This window comes from Nuphar pumila, chromosome 17 (assembly GCF_984573655.1).
Source record: "Nuphar pumila chromosome 17, dmNupPumi1.hap1.1, whole genome shotgun sequence".
In the NCBI taxonomy this organism is placed as follows: domain Eukaryota; kingdom Viridiplantae; phylum Streptophyta; class Magnoliopsida; order Nymphaeales; family Nymphaeaceae; genus Nuphar; species Nuphar pumila.
Window position 1 is genome coordinate 12,855,393 of NC_143265.1, and position 27,334 is coordinate 12,882,726.

General features: G+C 35.7%; 1 protein-coding gene across 2 annotated transcripts in view; it reads left to right on the forward strand.

Moving 5' to 3' along the window:
* The first annotated feature begins 15,675 nt into the window (after window positions 1-15,675).
* LOC149811667 (OVARIAN TUMOR DOMAIN-containing deubiquitinating enzyme 1-like) overlaps window positions 15,676-27,334 on the forward strand; it is a 65,888-nt gene continuing 54,229 nt past the window's right edge. The window contains exons 1-3 of one of the 2 annotated variants that reach the window (XM_089992790.1): window positions 15,676-15,794; window positions 16,955-17,151; window positions 22,289-22,354. In XM_089992790.1, the coding sequence (XP_089848916.1) occupies window positions 16,987-17,151; window positions 22,289-22,354 (231 nt within the window). In that variant the 5' untranslated portion in view covers window positions 15,676-15,794; window positions 16,955-16,986. The remainder of the gene's footprint in view (window positions 15,795-16,954; window positions 17,152-22,288; window positions 22,355-27,334) is intronic. The other variant, XM_089992791.1, reaches the window with a different exon arrangement.

Consider the following 27,334-nt stretch of genomic DNA (forward strand, 5'->3'; position numbering starts at 1 on the left):
TACTTGAAAGGGATGATTGTTTTACCATATGTTTAGTCTAAGTTTCAGATTGCAAATTTCTTTACCAAAGTCCTTCCTCTATCACGTTTTTTGTTTCTTCTTAACAATATTTCGGTGATCTCACCATTAGTTTGAGGGGGAGTGTTAAAATACTTTCTATGTGTGCATATATATATATATATATATCACTAGAGACCTTATAGTATTTTAGTTAGGCCGTTTTTTAAAAAAAAAATATTGTAAAGGACTGTTGAGAAGTAGTCCAACTAGTCGTTGGACTGCTCCCAATGCTTATATTTCTGACCAATGGAGGCAGTCCTATGACTAGTTGGGCAGCCTCCTCTCCTCTTTGGTTGTGTGTATGTTCAAGCTCTATAAATAGAGCATTTTATAACCTTTTTATATACATTTTTAAAAGCAATAATGAAATACAAAAGTCTCTTATTCTCATAGTGTTCTTTGTGTTTTTTTGTCTTTTGTAAGATTGCTAATAATCCTTAGTGATGATATCGTGAGTGTGCACTTGTGTAGCCCTTCATTGGTATTAAAATTATGCACATCTTGTTTCATTTCATAAATGTGTGGAAATGTGTGGATGCGGGAGAGAGAGAGAGATGTGTGTTAGAAGGTGAACCCCAGATTTACCTCCGCAAGGAAGAAAGAAAGTGATAGAGAAAATGGGCTACAAAAGGTCACGGCTGATTTCTATCTTACATGACTGGTCTATTCAGTAATACGTATATGAAGAGATTACAAAAGTAGGGTACAGAAATACCTTTTAATGAACAATTATAATTACAACATAACATGTCTTTTATATGGATATGGGTCTGGACTGAATCCAGAACTGTAAATGACTTATTTTCACCCTCCCTCAAGTTGTACATGATCTTGGATCATGAACAACTTGTCTTTTAACATCCAAAATATGTTATTTGTTAATCCTTTTGTAAATATGTCAGCAACTTGCTCTTCTGTTCAGACAAAATTGGGCTCAATTTCTTTTTCTTCAACCTTTTGCCTTATAAAATGTTGGTCTATCTCAATGTGTTTTGCCCAACTCTGATAAATAGGATTGAATGACATGTTGATGGCACTTTGGTTGTCATATAGTAAGAGCGATCGAGCAATCAATTGTCTTATCTCTGTGAGGAGATGTCTTATCCATGTAGCCTCTGCAGTTGCGGCAACCATCGATCTGTATTCGGCCTCTGTGCTCAATTTAGCTATGGCTTTCTGCTTTCTACTGCTCCAAGAAACTAGGTTTGACCCAAGAAAACTGCAATAACCAGATACTGATCGACGTTCATCTGGATCCTCTGCTCAGTCAGCATCAACATAAACAATGATCTCATGTGCACCTTGATTCAACCCACCTTTTTTGTACACAAGTCCATCACCGACATTGCCTTTTAGATATCTCAGTATTCTCTTAATTGCCTCCATATGTGATGTACGAGGTTCATGCATAAATTGAGATACATGATTGACTGAATACACTATGTCAGGTCGAGTGAATGTTAGATATTCTATCATACTTACTATGTTGTGATATCTAGTAGGATCTTCATATAAGTCTCCCTCTTTAGAGCTCAGTTTTTGATGTATGACACTTGGGGTTGCCAAGGGTTTGCAATTCATCATACCCGCTCTACTAAGAATATCCATTGTGTACTTGTGTTGAGTGAGGTAAGAATATTACATGTCTTGTCGACTTTCACCCCAAGGAAATATCATAAATCTCTCATATCCTTCATTTTAAATCTCCGATTCAACAATTTCTTTACTTTTTCAATATTAATTTTGCAGTCTCCTGTAATGATGATGTCGTCTACATATATCAATGGTCACACTCTGTGTCTTGTAGATGAATAAAGAATGATCAAGAAGTGACCTAGAGAAGCCATGTCTTTGTATTTTAAGCAAAAAACTCTCGAACCAAGAACGAGATGCCTGCTTTAAACCATATATCGCTCTTTTTAATCTACACATGTATTGATTAGCATCTTGTTATGTATATCCTGCAGGCTGCTCCATATAAACTTCCTCCTTTAGATCTCCATGCAGGAATGCATTTTTAACATCTAGCTGACTTAATGTTCATCCATGTTCAACAGCTAGACCCAACACAATTCGAATGGTTTCCATTTTCACAACAGGATTAAAAGTTTCATCAAAATCTTGCCCTTGCTCTTGTGTTAATCCTTTGGCAACAAGTCTAGCTTTGTACCTTTCAATACTCCCATCAGGTTTATATTTGATCTTGTACACCCATTTCGATCCAACTACATTTCTATTGGGTGGTCTAAGAACAACCTCCCAAGTACCACAATCATGTAGGGCTTTTATTTCTTCGTTCATTGCTTCAATCCACTTATTTGAGTTGGCAGCTTGATAAAATGTGAGAGGCTCATCTTCTTTGTTTATGGCTGTAAAAAACAATTGAAAATCTAGTGAAATTTTTTTGTAGCTAACCCATTTGTCAAGTGAGTGTCGAGCCCGAGTAGACCTCATCACAGCCAACGTCTGTGAGAAAGTAGGAGGCACATTAAGGTCCGGACTGAAAGTAACAACGGGTGGAAGTTCCTTTTCACGTTGAGTGTAGATGACACCCTTATACCTTCCTGCTTCCAAGGGTTGTGCAGCAACCTCTTCTGATTGTGAAACATCTTCTGACTCCTCACATGTTTCCTTCTGACTGCAGTCCGAAGGGCATTCATTATCAATGTTGGAAAAGAGTTCGGAGCTTAGCTGATAATACACCTCAACATTGGATCCTGAGCTGGAGGGGTTAGTTGGTTGATTATCAAAGTTCGTCTCATAAAAAATAACGTTTCTTGACACTTTGATGCGTTTACTCGAATGATCATAGCACATGTACCCCTTATAGTCATCTGCATACCCCACAAATCTACACTTCAAAGCTTTGTCTTAAAACTTATGCCTCAATGAGTAGTCAACGTGCACATAACAAACATATACAAAACACATCATTCATGGTAATCAGGATGAATGCCAAAAAGTGTAAAGTATGGTGATCTGTTTTCCAACAGTGCCATAGGCAGGCAGTTTATGTCATGCACTGTGGAGTGAAAAGCCTTTGTTCATAAGGTAATAGGGAGATTACTATCATGCATCATGCTCATTGCACTCTCAATAATATGTCGATGCTTTCTCTCAGCAATTTCATTTTGTTGAGGTGTGTGGGGGCAAGACACTATTCTCCTTATTCTATTATGCTGGAGAAATTCAATAAAATCACTAGAGGAGAACTCTTCCCCTCCATCGCATTACAAATGTAAAATGTTTTGAGAGAAATGGTTTTTGATGAAGGAATAGAACTTTCAAAATAATCCAAAGACTTCTGATTTATGCTTCATGAAGATATAACGTGAATAGTTGTCAACAAAGATAAGGTAATATCTACTTCTCGAACCAAAAGCAATTGGGGCAGGGCCCCAGACATCAGAACATATGATTTCAAAAGGCTTTGAAGTTCTTTTATTGATTGAATTGAAGGGTAAACCATGACTCTTACATAAATGACAACTTGAACATTTGATTTCATTTGCTTCTGATCCCGGACTAGACTTAGGAATCAAATTATTTGAGACAAGTTTTTCAATAAAATGATGATCACGATGACCCAATCGACTATGCCAAATAATTGGCTTATTACATTCAGAAATAGCGAATACGCACTCAGAAGAAACTAATGATAGATGTTGATGGAGCTTCAAGGATGAACAAGTGGAATGAACCGTGGAGGAGGGATCTTCTTGAAAAATGTACCTATTGCCTCATCATTTTTCCTCAGCGAATGTCTTCCTCGTGCGAAGATCCTTGACATAAACAAAAGAGAGGGTAAATTCAACTGAGACATTAATATCATCAACAAATTTTGAGACGGAAACAATATTTTTCTGAATATTTGGTTCACGAAAAACATCTGAAAGTTTGAGGGAGGACTTAGACATGAGTATAACAACATTTTCAATGTGTGAGATGGAGTGGTAAGTTCCATCTTCTGTGACTATACTATTTCTACCAACATAAGAAATAAGGTTTAGGAGTTTACCCGTATCACCTGAAACATGGGTTGCTGCCCCTGAGTCAACATACCAAGTGCCTTTATCATTTTGCTTCATATTCAGTCCTGCCAATATTGTCAATAGTAACTCATTTACTTCTCCCCAAACCTTTGAGTTTTTTGTGTCTTTCTTAGCTTCTGGCTGTAAAGATTTTCCTTTATTTTGGGGATTGAACCAACAATTTATTTTAATATGTTTCCTTTTGTTACATAAAAAGTAGGTAGGAATAGGCCTTTAACCTTGCTGATTGGAAGAAACATTGAGCGTTGGAAGTAACTCACGACCCCCAAAGCCATGTCTTCCATGTCCACTCCTGCCTCAAATGCTCCACCTCCTCTTCCTCTGCCATAAGTCAGCCCTCTAGCAAGAACTTCTTGAGTCCGAGATGGCACATACTTTTCTTCAGGGAAACCCTTCAGACTCATCTCATATTGCAACAATTTTGCACATGGACCTTCAAACTTCATAAGCTCTGGGAGACACAATAAAGGCGTTGTTAGAACATGATAGTCTGGCTCCGGCCCGCTTAGAGTTTGTTGTACTTTATCTTTATCATTAACCACACATCCTACGATAGTCAATTGATTCGTGATGCTCTTTATTCTATTTAAGTATTCCATGATAGACATGAAATCTTTTCTCAACATCTGAAATTCTTGCTTAAGAAACACAACTTTGGCTTCAAATATTTGTGAATATGTATTAAGTAACTTGTCCCACAACTCTCTAGCTAAACAATCATCAGGAATGACCATAAGAACCTCTTGCGACAATATAGAGGTGATGTATACCACCAATGCTTAGTCTCTCTTCATCCAAGCGATGTAATCCAGATTTTTTAGAAGTACAATAGAAGATGCCCCTTTATCATCTTCCTTTTCCTACGAGATAAACTCTAGAGGGGTTGGAATTGACCCATCCAAATGTCCAGAGAGATCTTGACTCCTTATAAAATGAACAATCTGTCTTTTCCAAGTCAAGATATTGGTATTGTTTAACTTTTTAGAGACAAGTTGACTAAGGAAATTAGAAGAAATAGTTGTTTATGAGAATGAGGAATCCATTGAGAAAAATACAGGGAATTGGTGTTAAAAGGAAAGAAAGAATTTCTGGACCAGATTCAGTCGATTGAAAATATTAGCCACTTTTAATATTCTGCTCTTTTTTTTTGCAGAAGTTTAACCAAGAAAATTATATCCTGTCATGGCCAGCGAACATGACAGGTCTGATGGTGTCAAAGCTGAATCGGTTCCAGATCGATAAAGCTTCCTTGTTGAATGAATATAACTAGTCTCCAAAAGATTTTAATAAATATAAAGTAGAAATATTTTAAATAAACCAGATTAACAACAGAGGGTCATGTCGATGATCCATTTTTAAACGAGCAAAGATTATTGGCAACATAAGAAAGAGATAAGAATCAATATTTCAACGTGGCGAGACGTTCTTGATTTTAAAGAAAGGAGTTTCAGAAGTGGGTGATTGAAAAATAGAAAAACGTTGATTAAATAACAAAAGAAACTTATAGGTCGAAACACAGATTTAAAGAACACAAAAGGATGCAAGAAATGACACTGATACGAATTCAGAAAAGATGTAGATTTAAAAGAAAGGAAGAAGGCGCTGGTTTTAAAGAAAAAAGGAATGAACACATTTAAAAGGAAGATCTGGGTTGAGAAAAGAAAACACAGATTGGAAGAAAATGTAGTTTTGGATTTACAGAAGATGCAGATTGAAAACTCACAGATTTCTGAGCTTAGAACTTATGATCACTTCTAGACAATCCTTTTGGAGAGGCAATCCTACGCCCAGCTTCAACACTGCTCTAATACCATGTTAGAAGGTGAACCCTATATTTACTTGCACAAGGAAGAAAGCAAGTGATAGAGAAAAGGGGCTGCAGAAGGTCATGACTGATTTCTATCTTACGTGACTGATCTATTCAGTAATACGTATATGAAGAGATTATAAAATTAGAGTACAGAAATACCCTTTAATGAACAATTATAATTACAACATAACACAACCTTTATATGGATACGGGTCTGGACTGAATCCATATCCGTAAATGACTTCTTTTCAAGATCTCCATGTCCATGATGTCTTGGGTTATGTGGGGTTCATTGAATAAGATGCTGACATATATGATTTTGAGCTATATATGGCATTGACATGCCAAATATGTTCAACATGCATTCTGGCAATTCATTTTTTCATCTTTATGACTTTCTTTCATGTTTTTCTTAATGACCATGGCTATTGACTTCAAAATGAATGCCTGCGCGCAAGAGTTGGAAGTCTTACCATGTGCATGTGTACTATATCCACTGAATCTTGCGATATTCTAATTTTATCATACTTTTAAAAGTTTATTCATTCAAATTGATAAAAATTTCACAATATCATGATAAATTGAAAAAATGAAGATAAAAATATCATAATGAATCAATAGATCTTAGGATGGCTGATTGTCGAAACCCAAATACATTTTTTTCAATAAAATCCTAGAATACCCATCTTATATGTGTGTGCCTTTACGAAAACAATATCCATGAAGCCAATATATACCGCTTACCCTCTCTTAATAAGCCAATGATTTAGTGTTATAGTTTTATTTATTTGCATTAGTATTTTTCATGCAATACCATAACCAAATTTATGAAAGCTAATTCAGTCACTTTAGGACCTCGATTTGCAAGTTTGAATAGACATTAAATCATCCATGTATATATCTTGCTCAGTAAGCATGTGCACATATAAATAACTATCATGATAAGCTTTCATATTTTTGCATGTATAGCAACAATTTCAATAGCATATTGTAATTCGCAGTTTTGAGGTTCTGTCAGCCCAATTTTGAAAAAATTTACCAAAATTTACAAAATATGAATCACATTTTTTTGCAAATACACATTTGTTTCAGAAAAACAACCCAAGAAATAGAACTAATTTTTTTTTTATAAATAAATCAGAAAAATTCTGGAACTAAACCTTGTTCAGGACAAATATACGACAGTCCCTATTTTCTGCAGAAATAATTTTCTGAATTAGAAAATTTTTCTAGACTTCTAGATAAATTTTTTCATAAAACCCTTTTTACAAGACCATCTTTTATATGTTAGGATTCATCTAGATTTTTCTTGATTTATTTTGGTCAGTCTTGATTAGGTCTTTAAGGTCCCCAAAATTGTGAGTCAGAACAGTCCTGCAGAGAGAGCAAAAAATTTATGCTCCATTGCAAGGAATGTTTCTGCCTCAATATGAACCCAAACGAAACAAATTAAAATTTCAAGTTCAAGCCCTGGATGTGTAGAACACTCAAGTATTTTTATTTGAATTTATTGAACTCATTATCAAAGAGATATCAACTTATTTCTAAATCAGGTCAAGAATAAAAATGAGGACACGGATAGCAAGATTCAAGTTCATGCAAGATTCATCAAGACAGAGCAAACTCAAGATAAAGGTCTATCTAAATCATAAATTTTTTTATAGTCTAAACATATTTTCATCATCATCAAATAAAGATTTGCACATGTCCAAGCTTAGCTTGCTAAAACATTAACAGACATCATTGAAGCATCATAAAACTACCGAGAAATAACTCCAATAAGATTTTCGTTAAGAACAAACCATAAACAATCATGGAACATGAATTATTTACACAATAACATAATGTTTAATCATGCTAAACACAAAATACTCTACTCTAGATGCTCAGATCATCTTTCTTTAAGAAGAACGATCATAAACCCTATATTAAGAGTCGTTTCTTGAACAAACTCTTAGATTATGAGAAAAATCCAACTTTGTCCAACCGTTACAAAGGCTGTATTTTTTTTTGTGTTTTGGATGGACCTAAAATTTTTTCAAACCATAGAAAAATTTATCAGTTTTCCAATGCCCCAAATTGTTTGTTAAAACTTCTCCAAACAAGAGAGATATAAATATTTTGGTGTAGACCTATACTTTTCTATTTTGACTATTACAAATTCATTCTCAATTTATGAACAAAGCCCAAAATTTATGCAAAATTTTGTTAGTTTTCCAACGCAACAAACCGCCCGTTAAAACTTCTTCACATGAGGGAGATACGAATAATTTACCAGTCGGGTGTGAGGCCGAAAAATGAAAATGAAATATTTTCTCAATAACCTGAATTAAAAAACACATATTTTCTCAAAAAAATTGATCATAGAAATTCATAAATTTTTTATAGAGCATTAATATTATTATAATCTACCAACCCAAATCAAAATATTAAAAAAAAAAACAATCAGCTACCATGGATCTTTTACTGTTTTTACAATTTTATTTTCTAAAGAAATCAGTTTCATGAAAAATAATTTTGCTTGGGGTTTTTCTTTCGAAAACCCCTTCCTAATACATGATCCGACAATTCTAAATCAAACCCACATGTAGGAGGCATGATCTAAGGTCTGTACTCATAAAAAATAGAAAGTATTGATACCCATGAATCCCGATTTACGTGTAGAGTATAGAACTCCCTATCTTAATGACGAAAATCGATTATGAGAGAATAGATGGATCTCCTCATGCAAACCGGTCATTTTATACCAACGAAGACCTCACTCAAGACCTTCCAAGCTTCCTCAATGTGCGTAAATGCCTCCTATACTGGACCACGTTGAGAAGACCCAACATTGAAGTGTTGGAAAGAAGAATAAGATAGATAGGTTTTTGGGGGAGAGAGAAAGAGGGCTAAAAAAAATATGACAATAATGGGGGGGAGTGCAACCCTCCTCTCTATATAAGCATTGCCCTTTAGATCAAAGGCTGAAAATAATTTCAGCCTTTTGATCTAAGGATTAAAATAGAATGCTAATTTTTTTGTTCATTCTTTGTTGCCAACTATATAAACAAGTTGACTAGTCAATAATAGAGTTTTAAATTTTTGTTAAATAGCTTATTGTCTTCTTAATTCAACTCTCAACTCCATTTAGGACTCTCTAGAGGTGACACCACCCCTAAAGAGTCTTCTAGAAAATTGTCCTCCTCTTAGAAGTTAAAAAAAAAAACTTTTAATTGCACCTAATAACTAGCTTTTTATTTTAATGTTCTTACTTGTATTTTGGTATCATATTCTAAATTTTTATTTTGAAATGCCACATAGGATTGGACGGGCCACCTATGGACTCATACCATTATTAATTTTACATAAATTTTTTATTTTATTTTAAAAATAATATTATTATTAATATTTTCTTCAAAAAATACAGGTGTTACACTCAAATTCAAATACCATGGGTATTGTGGAGCCTGTTTATAAAATAATAAAATTGATTTTTTTTTAATTATAAAAATATTTACTCTCTTTGTTGTACCTTGGAAGGATAAAATAGAAAAAGAATGAAAGAAATTTAATGTCAAACCAAAACTTATGATACCATAAAATGAATGTACTATCTTTTTGTGAAAAACAATTGTCTCCAACTCATCACATTTTTCTTTTTCTAAAATAATAAAATGCAGTACAAACTTTCTCTAAGTGATATAATATGGGTATGGACGTGGTCCTGGAAAAGTTTCCTCATCTATTACGTCACTACTTGGCATTTTTTTGAAAATGCTTTTTTTAAAGATCATGTCAGTTGATAAGGTGTTTGGATCTAACTATTTCGATGTTCTTAAAATCCTTTTTACAAAATGTATAATCTAAGTGTTGATTTTATGTAAATCAACCATGCTAAACACATATGTGAGGTCATAATTGCAAAAGAACACTGGACAATCCATTTTTGACCCATTTAGCATATTTTATTTTGTAGGTTTTCATCTCTCTCTCTCTCTCTCTCTCTCTCTATATATATATATATATATATATATATATGGTGATTCTGTACCATGATACCATACAGTGGTACATTCTTTTTTGTATGAATCTAGCCACCAAATGTTAAATCTAACCATACAAATGTGTTAGCATCGTTTATTTATTATGTTTGAAGGTTTTATGATATCTAATAAACCATACTATTCTATTTTTGAGATGGTGAAAATCAAATGCTCGCAATTCGTGAAGATAATGGTGGTTTAAAGTTGGTGTAAAACATCATGTTTGAATCAACTTTAACACATAATCATAGTAAATAAAACATCTAATCGTCAGATTTTTCTTTTGAAGCTTAAATATTTGTAAATCAAGTGTGTACAATACCACAATAGAAGCGCCCTTATATATATTGTACATACTTGATTTACATAGATCTAATCTCTAAAAGCAAAATTTGACCTTTGAGCCATCTTTAACATGTCATATTACTATATTATTATGTATGTGATAAAATTGACTCTAACAGGATGTTTTTATACCATTTTTAAACTACGTTATCTCCATGGATTGTGAATCATTGGTTTTTGACGATCTAAAAAATGAAAGTGTGTTGTGTACCAGACATGATAAAACCTGGTAACATAGTAAACAAACCATGTAAATATATTGTGGCTAAACTCATACAAAAGAGTGCGTACCACCCTGTGATATCATGGTATAGAACCTCTCTCTCTCTCTCTCTCTTTATGGCTGGGGGCTCCGCTTGTTTGGTAGGGGCTGTCAGTGCACGTCACCATGTGTTGAGTTATTGCAAGTTCAAAACTCTGTGGTCTGCTTAGCCCCAAATTGCCGATAAAAATAAAAGTTGTATATAATAAAACCTGATTTGCTCTCCTCTCTCTCTCTCTCTCTTTTTATATATATATATATATATATATATATATATATATATATATATATATATATATATATATATATATATATATATATATATGAGGGGGTGGGGGTGTAGCAAAAGAAAAAAATTTGGTGTGATAGTTTGGGGTTCGGTGGCAGGGTCCCCCAAATTTTTTTCTTAGATAAAATAAAAAATGGCTACAATTATTAATAAAAATCTATTTCATATGGAATCAAGGCTGGGGTTTAAAACAAAAATTAACTGGACCTGGTCTACAGCACAGTTCTGCCCCCCCAGCTCCGCCTATGTATATATATATTGTATATTGGATGGTATAGCCCATATCGTATCTTGGTGAAAAAAGTTTTTTTGAGAATTAACCATTGTTATTGGAAGTCTTCTTGAAACATTAAAGGTAGAAATGGCACACACACGCACGCGCACACACACACATATATATATATATAGAGAGAGAGAGAGAGAGAGAGAGAGCCTAGGTGCTTGTGATACTTGCTTGATGAGTTTTTCAGATCTTTCGGTATTTTTTTGCAGTTCCGACCAGATAAATGTGTTGGAAATGGTCAATTTATGAGGAATCCACCCCTAGATCATGTGTTTTTGATGAAAATTTGATATTTAGAGCCTAAAAATTATACAAAAAAATTTTGGACCGCTGATTTTTTGAACCTTATAAAAACCCACCCGTGTGTTGGAATGGAACACTTCAAGAGCTGATCCCTATAAAATCATGTACATAGATCACATCTGTATGCTTAGAATTTTAAAAAAAACAAAAAAAAAAAACTTAAAAAAAACCATCAATCACCTGTCACAAGCACCTACCTCTACTCTATATATATGTGTGTCATTTCTACTTTTAATGCTTCAAACTGACTTCCAATAACAATGGTTAATTCTCAAAAAATACTTTTTTTCACCAATATACGATATGGGCTCATAGTTTTATTATCATTACATTGGTGTGCATGTAATTTCATTGCTAATCTTCTTTTACAAATAAATGCATATATATTAAAATCTTTAATCAGCTTTTTTCCTTTTCATTTTGATAGCTTTCAAGAGATATTCGTGAGCTCATTTGAAGCAAAAAATGAAAGTCCATTCATGTATGAAAACTCGGCTCCATAACTCTCTCAGTTTGACTTATGAATTAGTCAAAATGGTGTAGTTTCTCTTTATTTTCTTTATCTTGTAAATACAAGTCCTTCAAGAGATAAACCTATACATTGTGCTGTTGAAAAATCATTTAAGAACTTAGTAAAACGGGCCATGCAAAGCCCACAAAGGCTTCACCTCATCAAGTAGTAGCAACTTGTAAACATCACTAAGTTGACAGGATGTTACAAGTTCGAAACCCACAAGGGCGGATCCTTGTCACAAGGTCAAAGTTTGGTGTACTCTCTAGTGGGTAGGGGTGGCCTCAAGGGTTTTAATCAAATAGTCTATTCATATGTTTTCAACCATGAAGATCACATCCATATGGTTAGATTTGTTAAAAAATATACGTAATATATAGATTTTGAAGGGGGGCAAGGGGTGGCAATCGGGTCGGGTTGGCGGGTTGGCGTGTCAGCATACCTCAACCCGAACCCGACCCGTTTATTAGACGGGTCGGCTGTGGCAAACACGAACCCGACCCGTTTAATAAACGGGTAACCCGACACGACCCGCCGACCCATTTAATAAATGGGTTGGGTCGGGTAAACGGGTTTTCAGGTTCGCGGGTCGGGTTGGCGGGTTGACTGATCGGGTTGGCAGGTAGGCAGGTTGGCGGGTCGGGTTGACGGGTCGGGTTGGCAGGTTGACGGGTCGGGCAGACGGGTTGGCGGGTTGGCGGGTCGGGATGGCGGGTTGACCCACCCGCCTAACCCGTTTATTAAACGGGTCAGCCGGGTTGGCGGGTTGGCATACCCCCAACCCGAACCCGACCTGTTTAATAAACGGGTTACGCGGGTCGACCCGTTTATTAAACGGGTTGGCTTAAGCCCAACCCGAACCCGCCTAAGAGGCGGGTTGGCGGGTCGTGTTAGAAATTGCCACCCCTAGGGTGGATCATTTAATGGGCAGATCATATCTATAGTGTCGGATAAAGTAAAAAAGTTTAAGAAATTTGACAATCTAACACCTCTATTAGTTGGGGAGTAGGTACTCCAGGAAGTACCCTATCGTTAACAATATAGAGTAATGCTACTGTGCTCCAGGAGTACCTACTCCCACACACTAGAAATCATGGTTGCAGATTGTAGATTGTATATTCTCAATTAAACCTTAAAAATGTACTCAACCTAGTTTATTTGATAGGAATCATGCTTTGGATCATGTTTTTTTGACATAAAAGTAGTATTTTTTAAGTCATGAAATTTTTATACATTGTGAGCTATTGATTTTTAAGTCTTAAAAAACATACATATATGCTATATCCAAAACTTGTTTTCTACTAAATAATGCTTACATATCATATCTATAGTGTCTGATCAAGTAAAAAAGTTCAAGAATTTTGACAATCTAAAGCTTCTATTAGGTGAGAGTAGGTAGTCCGGAAACCCTATCATTACCAATATATATATATATAGGGGGTTAATATTGGCTACTAATGAAGGTACAAAACTAATGAGTAGAAATCAGTTTTTTTTTCAAAAAATTGCAATTTTTTGTAGATCAAATGTGATCCACATAGTTTGTTTAGTAGGAAACTTGTTTTGAATCATGTGATTATGATAATTAATTAGGTTTTTAAAGAGATCTCAAAACCAATGGCCCACAATGTATCAAATTTTTCTAACTCAAAAGATCACATCTTTACATAAAAAACATGATCCAAGGCTTGATCCTTAGTAAACAAACCATGCCGAAGACATCTATGAGGTTAGATTGAGTCGATACAACTTGCACCTATGATTTGTAGCTCATTAGTTTTGTACCTTCATTAGTAGCCAATATCAACCCCTTATATATATATATCTATATATATATATATATATATTGGTAATGATAGGGTTTCCGGACTACCTACTCTCATCTAATAGAAGCTTTAGATTGTCAAATTTCTTGAACTTTTTTACTTGATCAGTCGCTATAGATATGATCTGTAAGCATTATTTAGTAGAAAACAAGTTTTGGATCATGTGATTATAGCATATATGTATGTTTTTTAAGACTTAAAAATCAATGGCTCACAATGTATCAAAATTTCATGACTTAAAAAATACTACTTTTATGTCAAAAAAACATATGTGTGTGTGTGTTTTATGCCCTTATCATTACCAATTGCTCATTGGCAAGCTTTGGGTTGGTGACACTCTTGAGGTTTACCTTCCAAATGGTGATATCGCATCCTACCAAGTGAGCAGATCCCTTGTGGTAATACGAATATACTTCTGCTAAGTTTAGCTATTATCTTTAATAAGCTTGTCTCCACTGGTCCCCCAACTAAAATAAGCAAATGAACGGAGCTAATGATCCAGATATTTTTCTTCTGCAATCCAAGAAAAAAAGAAAGAAAGAAAGATGAAAAAGAAAACTGGGTGCAGTTCTTACCATTAAAAGTCCAACCTCAAAGCTGGACCTAAACTTGATCCTAAGTAAGCTAGCTTGATCAATCTAGACTAGGACCCAAATATGAGCATCTAAAAAATACGGATGTCAATAGAACGGATTTAACCCAATATCTGACCAAATCCTATTCCATTTAGTAGGGTTCGGTTAGGCCAAAACAAAATTGGATTATAATCGGATATAGATATGATTTTAATTTTTTGCTACGAATCTGACAGATATTTAGATTTGATGGGTACTGGAATACGATTGCATCTAAAAAAACCAAATATGGTATGAACTTTTATTATCCAGGTCTTGATCCGAATTTAATCCGTTTAGCCCACATCCAATTAGCTGAATCTGGTATCCATTATATTCAATCCAAATCAGAACCGTTTACATCCCTTCAAAATAAGGTAGGGTAAGGGTGGTGGCACTGAATTGGTCTAAAGTGAAGGGCATAAACATAGGGTCAGCCTTCGTACAACAAAGTCAATAAAAACTTGCGTACGGAACGATGGGGACATTGCACAGTTCAATTTTTTTTATTAAACTGAATTTGTTTTGTGAAAGACATTTTATGATCACCTCTTAAATAAATCTCCAAATAAAGGCCTCAGCAAGGGACCCGGGCAGAGGACAAGGTCTCCACCCCTGCTCCTCAAAATCCTACCCTCCATCCCCGCTTCCATCAATGCACAGGTTTTGATTTCAACCTCCATCCTCACCTCTATTATCGTTTCATGTCTTTTATTCTTGGTATAAACAATGCGAGACACATGACGGGACCCCACGTCGACTCCATCCCCTTTTGATTTTAACTTCCATTCTCATTTCATGTCTTCCATCCTCGGTCTAAATGGGGTGTGGGGTGTGTGTGCATGCCCTATTTCCCCGAGTCCACTGCCATTCCTAGCCTCAACATGATTACTTGAGGTTATTATCGACACTATTCGCGATAACATAAACAAAACCAACTTTTTTAAAACAAAGTTAAAAAAAAGTTAATGTTTTATGCATTTTAAGCGTTCACAGAGGATGTTCCTTGATGAGTACAAAGAATTTTAGGCCTTTTATCAAACAAGAAGATCGCCATTTGCAGCTAGTGATTGGAGGTCTTTTCTTCGCCTATCCTAAAAAGAAAAAACTTCAGTTCCGAATTTAAGAGTTTTATTAAAAAAAACAGGCATTAAAATGTTATTTAAAAAACCCATACGCAGTTTTTGTAATATCAAGCAACATATTCGTCTCCAAATGAAACCTTTCCCGTTTTCTGGTAAGATATTTCTCTCTCTTCTGAAAAACCTTTTTTTCATCGCGGGCCCCCACTGCACCCTCTCATTCACTTGTACCTCTCTCGCTCCCTGTCGGCGGCCTCCATTTCCGGCCGGCTACTTCCACCGGTTCAGCCAGCGGCATTCACCTGTGAGGACGTTTCTCCGCCGGAGATCTGGTCTCTCTCTCTCTCTTCTCTATTTTAGGGTTTCTTGAGTTTCTTTGGATAATGTTCTCGTGTGTAATTTGTTTCTTGGCGTGTACTTTTACGATCTATGGCACCGACACATGCTGAATTTTTGGGATGATGCGATCCCCCGAGTCTCGTAGGGATGGAACTTAAATCCGTCGGTTCTTGTGTGTTGTGGTGAGTTCCACGCTCGATTGTTTCTCCAATTCCTCATCGTCCTTGTACGAGTTTGTTGCTCTGTTACTGTAAGCATCGTCGTAGTCTTCGTGAGGAATAGAGACCAACAATCCTCTATCCAAGCCCATGATATTAAGGAACAGAAGAAAAGGTCATCTGTGGAAAAGACAGCCTAAGGCTTCCTTCAAGTTCTCAATAACAGGGGATGAAGTCAACAGTCCGATTTAAAAGATGTAGACATAATATTCCTACTTATTCTGGGATTTTAGGAATCTCATGTTTGCTCTTATTTTTTTCTTGTTAATGTATAACCTGGCCAAAGGGATACCCAATTGTGGAAATCTAGGGTTGCCAAACTCTGGGCAGTAGAGCTACCCCCATTTTGGACCACCATTCACATCCTTACGAGTGAAATCCTGTGATCATATTGTCTCAGAACTATGGACTTTAAAAATCACACTTTCTTGTAGATCATCATTCACACCCTTACAACTGAAACCTTCCAATACTATCGTCTCAGAACTTATGGATTTTAAAATCCCAATTTCTTGAGATCACTGTAATTCTGCCGGCGTTTGTTACGGCCGGGTGTGGGAAGCAGCCTTCGCACTAAGGGAGGTGGGGCTCGGCCACTTTCATACAAAGCAGGGCGTTCCATATGAAAGAAGGTGGGCCCTGCACCGACTTCCCGCAGGGGTATTTGATTCAGCCCCTGTGGGAAAGAGCTCTCCTTTCGCATGAAAGGGGGGACTAATCGTGCTTTATTCTAGTTCCAAATCGAATGAGTGTTATTTTTCAGAACTTGATATCTTGTTGGTTTATGTTTGTTCTTGATTCCTTCTTCTTTGCTCCACGGCCCTTCGCTATGTTTCTTCTCATTGTTGGAATATTATGACAATATGACTATTTCTCGAACCTGTGTTCATAAGTTTTATATCTGCTGTGTCTAATTGCTCCTTCTGCCTAACAAGGGTGTCCAAACCAGGAAGAAAAAGACAGGGAAATGCAGCAAGGGAAATCTGTCGATGAAGAAATGGAGTACAATGTTAAAGTTAATGTTCCTGTTGATACTGTTGACTGGGTTAATGTGAGGGATGATGAGATCATGCAACAGCAGACAGCAATCCAGGCAGAAGAAGCAACTAAGATGCCATTTGTTGGTGACAAGGCATGTTCTAAGAAATTCAAAATCTCTTTTCTTTTGTTTTTTAAGCCTATTCACCAGCTTTGTTAGTGATGTCTTGAAGCCTGAATGATATCGACATTTGTTTGACCTGCCAATTTAGTCATAATCTTTTGGACTTGGAGGACTTGTAAACATATTGAAGCTTTCTGGTTTCATTTTTGAGGATCCTTGGCTGTCCCTTGATATGCATAATGCTCTTTTGATTTTTTTTCTTTTCATTTCTTGCAGCTTTCCATCCAAGTAAAAGTTTTACTAAATGGCAATGAGGTCTAAAACTGTTATAAGTTGCACAAGGTTGGGTGATGATTGAAGTAATGATGGATTGCATGTGGCTGTGTTGCATATGTCAATTACATTTGGATTCTGAAATTATGATGTTGACTCAATAAGGAAAAACAGTAAAGCTTCAAGGAAATTTAGTGGTGGTCTTCACAAAGTATAAGGATGAAGGAGAATTAACAAAAGACCCAAAGAGACACCAGAGTATGACTGGTGTGCTGCAATACTTAATCATCACTCAATCAGATATTACATATGCTATATGCTAGGTATGTCAGTTCTGCATGCACCTACTAGATCTCACATGGAAGACTGAAAAGGGTTATGAGATATGTAAAGCACACTTTGGTCAAGGTCTCTCTTACTACAAAAGTAATCCAACCAAGCATATGATTCAGTCCTTATAAAGAAACAAAAAACATTTGATTAGATGTGGATGGGGCGGGCAACCTTGATACAAGGAAGTATCTTTTTAGTTATTATATATTTTTGAAAAGAAATCTAATATCTTGAAAGAGTAGGAAACAAAAAGGTGTTGCACATCCAAGCACCATTGACAGAAATAATTTTGTCAATGATTTGGATAAGAAGTTTCCTTAGAACACTGGGAATATACCAGCCAACCAATTGAACTGCCTCCTGGATTTCATAACCCTACCCAAACACAGTTACTTCTCAAAGTAGCAGCACAAAGTCTGAAAGTTCAACTGATAAAAATAAAAGCGAGACATTTGCATCAGATGAGGCATGCTCAACTATACTATGTCCGGCAACATAAAATTCAGATAGTAGAAGGAAACTTGAACCTTCAAGAAGTCAATTGAAGGGCTCCATCAGGCAGTTGTGGTCTATGGGGGGAAACAGACTGCATAGTCATTATTACCAGAGGCAGGATTGACAGTTTGATACTATGAGTACTTATGTAGTCAATTCTGCGACTAGGCTCCAACTAGGCCGCTTAGTCAGGCTAGGCACAAGCCTATCACCTAGGCCCATGCACTTAGGTGGTAGGCAGGGACAGACCCAAAAACTTTTATTGGGGGGGCCGAAACATAAACCATTTTTTTTCTTAGGGTGGGGCCAGATTTTTTTTTTGTGGCGGGGGGGGGGGGGCAGCCCCCCCCCCCCCAGTCCTAATGTAGGTCCGTCTCTGGTGGTAGGCCCATTTGCAGGGATAGAATTGTCATAATTTTTTGTTTGACCTGTACCTATATATATGGATGATTCATTCCAATAGATTGAAACTCTATCATTGGATAGATTGGCGATCAGGACATATATGGATGGAACAAAAAAGGGTTCTCGAAAAACAAGTAATTTATGTTGGGCCTGTATCTTTTTTTTAGGTTGACGGATGATTATTGGGTGGAGCTTCCAGTTACTTTGGTAGTAAGAAACTATCCTCTTAACACATCATATTTTTTTCCACTAGGGATCGTGATGTCTTTCCATAGTATCACGGGTCTATTCATTAGCTTTTGTGGTGCACAATTTCATGGAGTGTAGGTAGTGGTTATGACAAATTTCATAGAAAATAAAGAATAGTTTTGATAGTTTGGGATTTCCTAGAAGAAATCTTCACATCCTCTTTTGATTCCATATAAAAAGTATCCGGTCGATTAGAATGGAAGTTCAAGGTCTTTTTCCTCATCGTGTTCTTTATATGGAAATCTGAGGTCGGGGAGGCATTCCTGTAGTGTACCGATGAGAATTTAACTCCACAAGAAATGGAACAAAAAGCTGCCAAATCGGCCTATTTTTTTGCACATACCAATGGAATTTGAAATGAACCAAAGAGAGAGAGGAATGAATGCTTGTCTAATGTCTTAGTCTATGCGTTATATTCAAGATGGAAATTGGATATGTATTTTTCCAACTTTTGGATAGAAAGAGTAATCGGCACATTCCAATCTTGCTGCATGAAAATGAGTCTTTTTTGTTAGGCTTGACCTTTGACTATTAAACTACTAATGTGTAGCTTCCAGACTATTTATCTCCCAGACCTCAGATCCCTTTAAAAAACATACTTGTATGTGTTTTTTGCTTAATCCAAACTCATAGATGTGTTTATAATTGATTTTTTGTGAAGTTTAAAACACATCTAAACATGAAAAATATCTAAACTAATATGTTTTCTACTAAATAAAGCATAGAGATAACATCTATGGGTTTAGATTAAGCAAAAAACACATGCAAGTATGTTTTCTAAAGAGATCTAGGACGGTCAGGGAGATAAATGGTCTGGAAGCTACACATTACTTGCTAGATTAGTTAGTTCTAGACAGTATGTCAAAAATGCCCTTCAACAAATTCAAAATTCAAAGAGAAACATGTTCTCATTTTAAAGAAACATGATTCCCTTGACAATAGAAATATGTTTCCCCGAGTTTGTGAAATGTGTTTGTCTCTTCACGGGAAGTGCACCTCCACTCTTTTGGAAGTGAGTTTTGCGATGTTTCCCACACTTCGAGGGACTGTGTTGAATCCCATTTCGGATGTGTGCTTTCCAGTTTTGCATATGTGCTTCTGGTAATGATGCTTTAATGTGATCTTTCCATGCTATATGCCTTCTCCTTGTGATTAGTAATTCTACGAGAAATGAGTACTTGAAGCAACTTGACTAGCCTATTTTAATCTATGTCACAGGGATTCGGCTAGCAGGGTGCCGCACCCGCGTCGACGCGACGCGGGTGCAGGTGCGGCACCGGGTGCGGTCAATCCGACCTTGGGTGCGGTCAACACACCCGGGGTCATTTTGGTCCAATTTTTCGGACTAATTTTTTTTTTTGCCAAGATTTTTTTTTAATATATGTCACAGGGATTCTCCAACTAGGTGCCGCACCCGCACCCGCACCCGATGCGGTCAACCTGACCCTGGGTGCATGGACCCGATGCGGTCAACCTGACCCTGGGTGCAGTCAATGCAACCAGGGTCATTTATGTCCAACTTTTGGACTTTATATATCTATCTATATATCTATCTATCTATCTATATATATATAATTTTTTTTTTTATATATTTTTGCCGCACCCCCGCACCCGGGTTTTTTGGAAGTGCCACATCCCCGCACCCACACCCACACCCACACCCACACCCACACCCACACCCACACCCACACCCACACCCACACCCATGTGACATATTTTAATTGATTTAACTTTTGTTCAACTTGGGTCCACTTTTTGGCATATATCTAGCAAGATGAAGAAATCTTACATTTGATAGAGGGCGGGTTTATCTAAACTCAACACAACACCTTTGCTAATCAAAATTAGTTAACATTATTTTTTTATGCCAAAATCCTTGGTGGAGAATTTGAGGGAAGTGAGGCATGTAAACCCAAAATTGTTCAATCCCCTATTCTTTAAAACCCTATTCATCAAATAAAGCTTTAGATAGTAAAAGTGGCTAAACATGGTGTAAATGAGCCTAGGAGTTCTGATCAGAGTTACTAGAAGCGCCTAGGTAAAAGGGGAAGCGCACTTCCCCGAAGCGTGCTTCGGAAGCGCGAAACGTCGCGCTTCCGAAGCGTGAGGGGAAGCGCGCTTTCCCCACGCTTCCCCATTTTTTCCATTTTTTTCGCTTCTCCCTCGCTTCCGGTTCGCTTCCTAGGTCGCTTCCGGTTCGCTTCCTAGGTCGCTTCCGAGACGGTTCAGAATTTTCTTCTAAGTGGTCCCACGCTTCCCCGCTTCCTAAATTTTTGAAAGTGCCTCACTTCCCGTATCGCTTCTCGCTCCCGCTTCCTCGACTGGTAACTCTGGTTCTGATTGACATTGACGAGAATCTTTGAGAAGAGGAAAATGTACAGAAAATCTTGTTTTCTAGGGTGTACAATGCCATTTTCTTTGATTTTATTTGTGCATCATTAATAATAAACCAAATAAAAGAAAGCAAATAAGGTCTTCCTCCGTGTAATTGCTATTGCATCGGTCCACCTGAAATTGGAATATTGTTCATGAGACATTGAAAAGTTGTTAGTTCAACAACCCATTCCAGTGTCTTTTTTTATACTGTATTTCTTATATTATATTATATTAGATAATTGAATTCTATTCAGTAGAATCTTCTAATTAATTGAATCGGTTGAATTGTTAAATATATTAAAATGAATCGAAATGGCTCAGTTATTTAAATAATTTAAGTTGTATACTTGTTTATGTTCTCATACTCTAAAAAGCATTATGATAAACAAAGAAAGATTACCCAAATATGGATTGTTGTTGAATTAATACTTGAGTTGGTTTTATTAATGTTTTTTTTAAGAAAAGAACACGAGGAAATTGCTTGTTCCAAATGAATTTTGACTGCTTGCTAGAGATCAAAATTTGATTTGGACTTTTACAATTTTTTTTGCCTTTTTTCCCCCTTTTGATAGTGAAGCTGGGAATAGACCTCAGTGAGCCTGACGCTCCCCAGCCAAGATCAGGTGACATTAGCGTGAACATCATCCTATGAAAATTTTTTCTGCTGCTAATATCCTTTTTTCCAATAAAAATTTTAACCATCCAAAGAGTGTTGATGGTTAGAACAATTTCCAATGCAAATAATTCAGTTTTGAATGTTGCTCTTTACCTTTATTTTTGTCCTCATTTTTTAATATATTTTCTCCAAATTTCACATTTAAATTCTTGATTCAGTAACCTGTTTTTTCAGTAAGTTTCTTTTTTTTATTTGTTTTGTTACTATTGATTATGATCACTTGTAAGCCTATGATTATTTGTCCTCAATGATGTTAATGTTGACAATGTCTAACCAATGCTTAATGTTTACTATATTTATGTAAATGATTTTAGGTGATGCAAAAATAAGCATTTAAGGAGATGAATGTTGCTCATGCAGGAACCAATCTCAGCTTTAGCCGCAGAGTACGAATTTGGCAGCCCTGTCCTACAGGCCAAGATCAAGGTATAATATCATGTCTGAAACCTACAGCAGAGATCCTAGTGCTGTTGACATCATAAAAAATTGGTAAATTTATCCCTGAGAAAAAGAATTTCCTTAACCATGGGGTTAAGCATGGGTGATGTCTTTTGAGGTTGATTGTGGATCAGTTTCTCCTGGAGATATGTAGCCTGGTGTGAATAATTCACATCATTGGACTCTCTCTCTCTCTCTATATATATATATATATATAGTCACTAGAATATGAGAACTACTATGTGAACTGCTATTTTCATGGGTTTTTTGTTCTTTTTTCTTACATCTAACCCTATGGATGTAATTTACATGTTTGGCTTTATAAGGACCAGCTCCTGAATTATCCTATTATGATGCATCAACAAGATTTTTTAAGGCTTTAAAATCAAGGACTCATAATCTTCATAAATATTCAAGCATCCAAAATTACATTTTTTCATTGTAAATACATATGATCCAATAGTTGATTCCTACGAGTTTCACCATGCCGAACACATCTACATGGTTAGATTTGCAAAAAAAGTGTTGGAAAAGGCTGTTAAAAGCATATTGTAGCCCATATCAGTCAGGACCAAAATAGGATACGTATTGTATCGCATCGTAAAAAATCATATTTTTAATAAAAAAAATTCCAAAAATCAGAAAAAATCCGAAAATTCATAACACATGAAACCAATGTTGTAAGTTTCATACCATATTGTACGATATGGTATGGTACAATACGTATTGTAGCTATGGCCTAACTCGATATGATACACACTCATATCACTATACGAGTGTGTATCATATCCTTATCGTACCATACGATACAACTCTATATTGTACCATACAATATAGGGTATATTGTACGATACATGATGGTGCACTTTAAACGAAAAATGATCGTACTATATGACAAAAATGCAATTTTCCTCCCAAATATGCGAATTTTCTCCATATATGCGATTTTTCTCCCAAATATGAGAATATGCGAATTTCTTCCTAAATATGCGAATTTTCTATGCAAATTTTCTCTCAAATATGCCAACTTCTTATCAAACATGAGAATATGCAATTTTTTACGGAGGTTAGCACATTTAGGAGGTTCACAAATATTTGGGAGGAAAATCACATATTTAAGAGAAAATTTGCATATTTGGGAGAAAATTCGTATAGTGTCTTATTTGGGAGGAAATTCACATATTCTCATATTTGGGAGGAAGTTTGCGTATCTGAAGAAAATTTGCTTGTACAAGGGTAAAAAAGTCCTCTTATGCAATTCATCATTGTTTCATGTGTCATGATTTTTAGATTTTTATTATTTTTTTTTGAAAATTTTTGATTTTTTTTTATTTAAAAATATTGTTTTTTTTACGATACGCTACGCTACTATCTAACTTTGGGCCCGACCGATGCGGGTAAGGATACACTACTTACAACCTTACATGAAACAATGATGAATTGCACAAGATAACCATAGAATCACATATCATGCATTTATGACAAAACATCATCAAAGATCAAATAATAAACATACTAATGCATGCATATCTCACAAAAACAATGCAAAATGTGAAATATCATGCAATCAAGAACATGCCACAAGACTCATAGTTTCATAAAACAAAAACAAAAACAAAAACAAAAACAAAAACAAAAACAAAAAAAAAACAAAAACAAAAACAAAAACAAAATAACCAAGTTTGTGAATACTTCACTTTTATATAACCAAGTTTTTCTAAAATATAAACAAAAGAAAATGTATTTGATTTCAATAATCATCATCATCATTACCTTCTTTTGCTTCTCCTCCTCTTTCTTGTTCATCATTCATATTCACATCCTCTCCAATATATGTAGGCTCTTCAAATAATTGGTTCTTCTTGAACCTATGCATCCATCACATCAAAATATTCTAGATTGATGAGATCAAATATCTCCTTATTCCTCCTTAATGATACCTTCTCAATTTGCTTAAAAAGATGACACGAAAAAATAAAAATTAGTTGGGTTTTGTATGACATTAAAGAACTTTAAATAAACACATGAAAATGACAAATAAACTTGATAATTTTATATATTTTTGCCTTAGTCGCAAGCTGTAGTGATTGTAAACTTGGTCATTGAGCCTTTTATGCTCTAATTTATTTCTTCTTTTTGTATGGATTTGCTTAAAGATGTTCTAGTTTCTTTTATATACACTTGCACTACATATTTGTCTAAGAATGCGAATGACAAAAACTCTTAAATTTGGAATATCACTCCCAAATCTAGTACACCATATGTCTAAAAATACAAAAAAAAATGAGAAAACAACAATAGACACAAAACATCATAAATAAATAACAAAATAAATTTGAAATAGACTAAATAAATTACCTCGACACATCATGGAATGGTTCCGTACTGTTGCAGGTCTCTCTATATCATACATTGCATTGTCATATATCTTCATTTCTTCGTGAATTTTATCTTGGATGCAATGATCAGGTATCAAACTTTCGATGCAATCCAAAATTCCCTTGTTCACTTGTCCAATTTAAATCCAATGGAGTACCTAATTGCAGGATTCAAATAGCATGCTCCAACACGCAGAGGTTGATGAAGTTGCCTAGTCCACCTATGATCAATGATGAGCTATATAGTTTGTAGATTTTTTTCTTTCCATTCAAATTATCTCTAATGACCTCTTTTGCCCTATACATGGCTTCATAGAGAAAACCCCATAGCGGGTCTGTCTTCACTATCAACTAATCTAAGTACTTTCAACAACTTTGCACAAGAGTCCCAAAATTCACTTCTAAATACAATATCCACAATTTCTCATGGATTTCTTTTTGTTGCATTGGGATATGCATTCCACTTATCTAATGAAAACATTTTTTTGAGTGTAGTTATATTCTTTTCTAGACTTTTCACCGTCAAAAAGTTCGTAGCAAATTACAAATCAACTCAACACCATTGGTGTACTTTCTCATCAAACTCAAAATCCATGCATGATTGTAAAAAAAAATTATAATTTCTTGGCAGCATTCAACTGCATGATTTATTTCATCCATGCAACCGATATCCTGAAGCATGAGGCCTATGTAGTGGGCAACATATGAGGTCCAAAAGAATGTCTCATAATTTTTTGCCAATTCTTTACATGCTGCCTTACAATTTGCAACATTATTAGTGGTAAATTGAACTATATTTTCAGGCTTCACCTCTTTTACAAATCAAACACTCTGAGCCACACATCCACTGTCTTTAGCATATCAGATGAATCTATAGATTTCAAAAACATAGTTCATTTTGAACAATATACCAGAAAATTATCAAGGTCTTTGTCTTTCTGTCAGTCCACCCATCTGTCACGATGCTATACCCAGTTTCCTTTCATGACTGCCTCGTCTTATCATAATATGCCTTTACTTTATTTACATCTAGATTTTTTTTCTCTTATCATGATATAAAGGCATTTTATATTCAGGCTCGATACTCGTTATGACATCTGCTATGACTTGAAAATGAAATAAATTTGTTGCATTGAAAGAAATGCAAACATCATAAAGCTATCTTCCAACTGTGACATTTGCTTGCTCGACTAAATGTTTTGGGGTCATAACAGTGCAAATGTCGGTTTGCGACTAAGGGACAATCCTAAGAAAAAAAACTCTTAATAGAGCCTCAAACTCTACCTCCTCTAGAAGAACTTCTTCTTCCTCTTCTCTTTCTATTCATACCACTACTGCTAGCACCAACCACACCTTTTCCCATTGTTGCAGAGCTTCTTACTTCTGATCAAGAGTAGGGAGCACATCATCTACATCATAATCATTGCATGGCCGCATATACCCCATTTTCTTTTTATTCATCTCCTTCTCTTGCTTTTTTTCTCTCAAAGTGATAAGCAACTGGTGGCATTGCTATTTCACGGCCTTTAGCAAATTCTTTGATGTACATGGGGCAACATTGTGATGTGTCTTGACCAAATGATGCTTCAACTAGAAGATACTGATAAATTTGCTTATGAACTGACGTGTTCTACTGAAAGTATGAGAAAGAGTAAGGGGAAAGGAGAGAGCTTTCAGAAATCGGCAGCCACTGATAACTTGATGGCTGCAGTAATGCTTCATTAGTCTTAATAGGGTTATAATAATTTTTTTACAAGGACAAAAGTGTCCTGTATTAGTAACACATGTTATATTAGAATACAAAACAAAACTCGTGAATGGATATGGATCCTTTATAAGATCCATATCCAGTCCATATTCTATATTCTAATACCCTCCCTCAAGTTTTGCATGGGAGTGAACCATGTGCAACTTGTTATTTAGATACCAGAAACGGTGACTTGTAAGACCTTTTGTAAATATATCGGCAACTTGGTCTTTTGAAGGCACATAAACTGGTTCAATCTCTTTGTGTGCTATCTTTTGTCTGATGAAATGTTGATCAATCTCAATATGCTTAGTCCGACTGTGATGAATAGGATTGAATGCAATTTGTATAGCACTTCTATTATCATACATAAGTGTCGAATTTGAGATATCCTCTCCCATCTCTGTAAGTAGATGCCTAATCCAGGTTACTTCTGCTGTGGCAGCTGCCATAGATCTATACTCTGCCTCTGTGCTAGATCTTGCCACAACCTTATGTTTTCTGCTACTCCATGAGACAAAATTTCTCCCAATGAAAACATAGTATCCTGAAACAGACCTCCTCTCATCTGGATCCCCTGCCCAGTCTGCATTTGTATAGGCCATTTTGTCATGTTTTGGTGACTTCCATGAAGATTGAATATATGTGAGTCCATCACCCACCGTTCCTTTTAGACAGCGAAGGATGCGTTTTACAACATCCATGTGACCAGTCTTTAGTTCATGCATGAACTGAGATACTTGATTAACATAATATACAATGTCAGGTCTAGTAAAAGTAAGATATTGTAGCATACACACTAAACTGCGATACTTGACTGCATCTGGATATAACTCACCATCA